The 6,269-nt window shown below is 53.9% G+C and overlaps 1 protein-coding gene across 2 annotated transcripts in view; it reads left to right on the top strand.

Moving 5' to 3' along the window:
* The window catches only part of CEP72 (centrosomal protein 72), a 37,805-nt gene that overhangs the window by 7,690 nt on the left and 23,846 nt on the right, over positions 1–6,269 (top strand). For both annotated transcript variants that reach the window (XM_032279181.1, XM_032279180.1), the window contains exons 2-3: positions 1,055–1,182; positions 1,962–2,154. In XM_032279181.1, coding sequence (XP_032135072.1) covers positions 1,055–1,182; positions 1,962–2,154 — 321 coding nt within the window. The remainder of the gene's footprint in view (positions 1–1,054; positions 1,183–1,961; positions 2,155–6,269) is intronic.

Raw genomic sequence — 6,269 nt, 5'->3', positions numbered from 1 at the left:
GAGGGGTGCGTGTTGCAGAGGCAGGCACGGTGCACGGAGCTCGCACGGTCCCACCGAGGGGTGCGTGTTGCAGAGACAGGCACGGTGCACGGAGCTCGCACGGTCCCACTGAGGTGTGGGGGAAGAACAGAGCAGACAGGTTTCCCGGCTGGTGGTTTCAGATGGCGATGGCTGCGAGGGGTGATGGAATTGGGCAGCCAGAGTGGAAGCGGGAGATGAATTAGTGAGGCGTTCTTGGTGAGAGATGGTTTGGGAGGGAGAGGCAGTAAAGGCGGAAGGAAGAGCGTGGGCTTGGAGGTATGGGGAATAACATGAGCTAAAACCCCAGGTGCGGTCCCTGCTCCTCAGTGCTGACATTCCAACTCCGAATGAGTCGCCCTGGGTTTCCGTGCCTCTTTCAGGTGATGAGGGTCCTATATCTAAGAAAGGTTGGAAGTACAGAAATGTGTGAAGGGGATAATCGAGGGACTTAGTCCACAGTAGGACACGTGTTAACGTTTGTCTTTCGGTCTTTTTACATGTATTGTTAGAGGAAGGACTGTATTGAATGACCCTTGTCAGGCACAGTGAGAAAGGCTTTGTTCAGAACCATTGAGGCGGCCTGGGGCCACCATGCTGGGATTTTGCAGTGGGGAGAGAGATGGAGCTCAGCTGCAAGTGGGGCAGGGGCCAAGGGGAGTTTATAGCCGAGGATCAGGGTGGGGCAGTGGATGGAAAATGACTGAGCAAACATGAGGAGCCAGGGGGATTTTAGCTAAACCGACCCAACGGGGCTGTCGCGGAAGGCAGGCTGTGAGACCCAACGTCACCTGTGGGACCCAGGGGATGAGGAAGCCGATCAGATATTGAGGGTGGGGGTTCTGGCTGCGCTGGACAGGACTTTACAAGGAAGGGACAGATGGCCTGGGGGAAGATTCAGGAGCTGGAGTCAGGTTTAGTCAGACCAGGACTGTGTCAGTATCTACTGTCTTCCAAACACCAAGAACCTCACTTTTGTTGCAATCATTGTTTTCAAAAGAAAAGATTAAAGTCTCATAATTTTTTGTATTCTTAGCTGAGCTTCGGTCATTGTCTATTCCTGGAACTTACCAGGAGAAGATCACCCACCTGGGACATTCTCTGATGAGTTTAACAGGTCTGAAATCTCTCGATCTGTCACGCAACTCCTTGGTTAGTCTGGAGGTGAGTTTTAGGTCTCTTTCTAAAAAGAAAATTCATTGCTATCAACATCAGTGGAAAGTACATTTACAGTGGAAACGGAGTCTGTTTTGTAACTGTGTGCTTATACCTGTAAACTGGACTCTGTGTTGTGTTTTATTGTGTTTGCTGTGGGCTGGATTTCATACACATCACGTTACATTGTGTTGTGGCCCTCTGCTGACGTTGGTTATATCTTTAAAGGAAATGAAATGAGACCACAGAGACTTACTACGGGGAGCTGTGCACACCCTGCCCATGGCCTGATTGGCCTTGACAGGACTGTGGGATGTGCCTGCCCCAAGCGTGGGCCCCAAGCATGGGGCCCGAACGTTATGGAGGCTGTGTCTGACAGCAGCTCGGGAGTCTGCTCCAAGTCAGACGTGGCCCCAGCTAGGCTGCACCCAGTGTGGCCTCATCCTTCCCCTTTCCAGGTCTCAGCTTTCTCATCTGCGAATTGGGGCCCCGATGGTTCTCACCCTGTAGGGCGGTGTGTGGATTAAGTGAAATTGTGTGTGTGAATCACTCAGCCTGGTGCACACGGAGGCCTCAGTAGGTACCAGCTGTGCTCAGTCGCGTCACGCTGCGGCACACATGGCTTCCCTAAACGGTCTTCTCACAGCTTGGGGCCCAGAGAACTTCACAAATGAGAACATGTCTCATTTTACTACTTTTCCTGGTAATGCATGTGTTTATTGCAAATGTGTTTATTAAGTTGGTTGGTTTAAAGTGTGAACGAATTCACAATGTCTTCCTGTTAACAGGGTATTCAGTACCTGACTGTGCTGCAGAGTCTCAATCTCTACTACAACTGCATCTCGTCGCTGGCAGAAGTGTTTCGGCTCCACTCCCTGACCGAGCTTGTGGACGTGGACTTGCGGCTGAACCCTGTGGTGAAGGCCGAGTCTGACTACCGCCTTTTTGTTGTGCACCTGCTCCCCAGGCTCCGGCAGCTGGGTAGGCATCAGGTGGGGCCTCGCTCATGCCCTTGCCCCCGCGGGAGTGGTAGTGGCGTCTGTGTTCTCAACGTCACACACTTGATTCCTTCTGGAACAGGGAGTTGATTTTCTACACCGATGGCTTGAGTCCCTGCAGACGCACAGCTCCAGCGGCCCTGTGTCTGTACAGGACGGGGCTGGGAGGGTGCAGGGCCGTGGCTGTGGGAGTGCAGCCCTGGGCCAGGCTACTCTGTCCTTTTCCGGCACTCTGCGGCGTGGCTGTTGGATGTAAGCATGTCCCTGAACATCTGTCCTGTCCTCACCTAGCCACTGGGCATCATCTCAGGCACAGCTAAACAGCAGGGCACAGCCTGGTTGTCCCCACTTGGAAGCACACAGGATAGACAGCTCTTTGTCACCCATACCCTGCCACGGGGACAGGGTTGGGAGGGGATGAGGTGCAGCGACCTTCAGGTCACGATCCTGAAAGAGAAGATTTCCGTGGCAGTCCTGTAGACCCTCAGCTGTGCCCAGTAGGGAGGGTCCCTGGGTTGGAGCAGCTGCAGGTCACCTTCCCACTGGTCTCCTGCCTCTCCGGAGGCGTTGTCGCTGTGAGCACCTGGCGGTGTCTCTGCTGATCCTGCCCTGAGTCACAGATCCAGTAGAGAGAGCTGGGGCCTCAACCCAGGAGCACACTGACCAGAGCCTGTGGGGGAAGGAGAGGATGGGGCCTCTTACCTCAGTCCTCCTGTGTGAAGTGGGGGGTACGAATGCTGTGTTGACATGTGGTGGGGAGACCCGAGTTAACATCCTGGGCTGCCCAGCACGGCCATTCGCTGGCTATTTCTGCTGTTAGGGTCAGACCTATTATGCACCGCTGTTCAAAACCTGCCCATCCTTCTGAACCTAGGACATTATCAAAAACAGAATCACAGAGTCCCGACTATCTTGTTAGAAAAAAAGACCAGCAGGGCCGGGCGTGGTGGCTCACGCCTGTAATTCCAACACTTGGGAGGCCGAGGCGGGTGGATCACGAGGTCAAGAAATCGAGACCATCCTGGTCAACATGGTGAAACCCCGTCTCTACTAAAAATACAAAACATTAGCTGGGCATGGTGGCACGTGCCTGTAATCCCAGCTACTGAGGAGGTTGAGGCAGGAGAATTGCCTGAACCCAGGAGGCGGAGGTTGCGGTGAGCCGAGACAGCGCCATTGCACTCCAGCCTGGGTAACAAGAGCGAAACTCCGTCTTAAAAAAAAAAAAAGAAAAAGGAAAAAAAGACCAGCAGAATCAACAGAGGACAGAACCCTTTCCCCACTGGGAGTGCCCTGAACAAGACGCTTCCACGGCTGTGAGGAGCAGTGGGTACTTTCAGAGGATTGAGATTGGTATGTCAGTTTCAAGTAAATAGCAGCAGAAGGAGGTCCTGCAATGGAAGCACATCGGTGGGTGATGTGTCTGGCCCCTGGGAACTGACTGTCGAGACCGAGGACCCTCCAGGGTTTGGTTGCCCAGCAGATGAATGCCCGGCACACTTCGCCCTTCAGCCCTGTGACGTCTGCGTGACGTCAGTGAAGCCGCATGCAGGACGTGGGAAAGCAGGTGGTGGAGCGTCTGAACATCTCGGAGAGTAGACTGCGCCCAGCTGTCTGGGGCCATCGTGGAGCGACACGGGGTGACGTCACCTTGTCACGGGGAGGACTGGAGTGTCCTGACCATGACGTGACCACCCACCAGTTTGTAAATGGAATTCTAACACTTTATTTGATACAGAGTCTCACTCTGTCACCCAGGCTGGAGGGCAGTGGGGTGATCTTGGCTCACTGCAACCTCCACCTCCCAGGTTCAAGCATTACTCCTGTCTTGGCCTCCCAAGTAGCTGGGACTACAGGCGTGCGCTGCCATGCCCAGCTCATTTTTGTATTTTTAGTAGAGATGGGGTTTTGCCACGTTGGCCAGGCTGGCCTCGAACTCCTGGCCTTGAGTGATCTGTCTGCCCTGGCCTCCCAAAGTGCTGGGATGACAGGCGTTGGCTCCTGTGCCTGGCCAAATTCTAACATTTTAAACTGCACTGTTTTGCCATTTGGAGAGGTTTCTGGAGATGCTGGAAAGAGCTGTCTGTCAGTATGTAGTGCACACACCCTCCGTTCCCCGTTGGTGACAGTGTAGGCTTAGTGGTGTGGATTGAAATCTGTTTAAAGGAGTCCTCTTGTAAGAATGCCCCAGTCTGCCACAGTTTGACCATTTTTTAGTAACTAACAATCAAAACAGTTTTTCTCTAACCTTCTGAAAGTGGCTTGAGGAGCTGATGGTAGCCCTCCGTCCTGGTGGGCTTTGCTTTTGCAGGAGCTCAGCGGCACTGGGCACTGGGGCTGGCGAGTGGCGCGGCAGGAGCGTCGGACGGGAGGGCAGCAATTGGGGGTGCATTCACTGCTCTGCAAGGGCTGGGAGGCACTCAGGGTACCTGTGTGGCCTGAGTGAGACCCAGCTCCCAGCATCACTGTCAGGGAAGACCCTCGCTTTCCCGCCCATGTGGCGAGTGCTGGGTGCTGCTGCGGGCCTTCCGGAGCCTGACCAGCGTGGATAGGGCTCTGCGCTGTGGCTCTTGGCAGCGAGGAGAGCCTCCTTGGGAGAATGCGTGTTGCTGGCCTCCTGAGAGCCTGGCTGCTGGTGCAACTCTCTTCCCCCTGGAGGGGGCCGTGGGCATTAATAATGGACCCCCCAAGACACACTGTGTGTTTCCAAACCCAATTAGGATTTTGCTGTTCAATTATAGGAGGCTTTCGAGGAATAAGCGCCTGTTTTGTAATGTTTATTTGGCTAGTTAGCCAAATAACTCCTAAACAGTTGAGTTTGGCTCTGTTTCAGAAGCTGCAGTCCTTATTATGGGTAATTTTTGGAATCTTCAGTTCTAAATCATCACCTCTGTCATCCAGGTTTTAGATTCAGAATCTTAGTGTTTCTACAGAGAAGAAACATGAGGGTCTTCCCACGTCAGAGGCGCCACAGAGCCATGGAGCTGCTGGGTCCCAGGGATGGCCTGCTGCCTGAATGGTGCCTCCCGGAGGGGCTCAGTCCTCGGCTATGCTTGGGTCATGGAAAGGCCTTGGTGGTGGAGGAGGCAGATAGCAAGGGCCTGTGTGTGGGGAGAAGCCAGGATGTGGGGTGAAGACAGCATCTGGGGAGACACCAGCATTTGGGGAGACTGCACTGGCAGGAGGGGTAAGCTTGGGGAGAAGGTGAGTTTGCGGTTGGCTTTGGACATGCCACATTAGAATTTACAGAACAGTCCAGAGAAGTGTTCTTGGAGAATGGGATTTGAAACTGACTAGGGAGCAAAGCGAAGTCTTGGTGGACAGAGAGCTGTGTGTTGTTGGTGCAGGGCGGGTGAAGGCCGGGGTGGAAGGGTGCAGGGCTGTGGGTAACCCCCCTTCTGGGCACTGAGGAAGGAGAGCTAAGCAGATCTCCTGCACAGTTAGTGCCTGAAGAATATCTTAGCTTATAGTGTTACTACTCAGTTATTTCCTTTTATATAATCTCTTATGTATAATCTTATCTTAGTTTATAGTTGGAACAGTTAGTGCTTGAAGAATATCTAAGTTATTTCCTTTTATATATATAATTATATCTTGGTTTATAGTCGGAGGAATGTCTAGAGCAGTCGGTGCAGAGCATGAATTCAGGGAAAACCAGTTACACCAGGACAATCTTTGGCCCAGGCGGTAGTGCCCCTGCCTGAAAGGGCATGCCTACATGGCAGGCCGGCCCAGGCGGCAGCGTTCAGTATTGTAGAGATGCCCGCGTATGGCAGGCTTGGAGCAAGGGTCACTCCTCCTGTGAGGGAGTTGCAGGACCTTGCGTCCAGTTCTTGTGGAAAGCTGGCCTCTGGCCGGCGATCCCGTGAGCGTCCGAGGGCTTAAAACCCCTCGGTGTCATCGCGCCTCCGTGGCTGTGTGACCTGTCGGCTGGCCGGCTGCTGTGCTGACTCAGCATCCTCCTGTGGAAATCCCAGGGAGCTGCCAGCAGGTGGCGGCAGACCCCGTCAGCGCTGTCGCCGCTGTGCTGACTCAGCATCCTCCTGTGGAAATCCCAGGGAGCTGCCAGCAGGTGGCGGCAGACCCCGTCAGCTCTGT

This window comes from Sapajus apella, unplaced genomic scaffold, assembly GCF_009761245.1.
Source record: "Sapajus apella isolate SASKATOON/1434 unplaced genomic scaffold, GSC_monkey_1.0 scaffold11, whole genome shotgun sequence".
In the NCBI taxonomy this organism is placed as follows: domain Eukaryota; kingdom Metazoa; phylum Chordata; class Mammalia; order Primates; family Cebidae; genus Sapajus; species Sapajus apella.
This window is presented reverse-complemented; position numbering and strand designations above follow the sequence as displayed.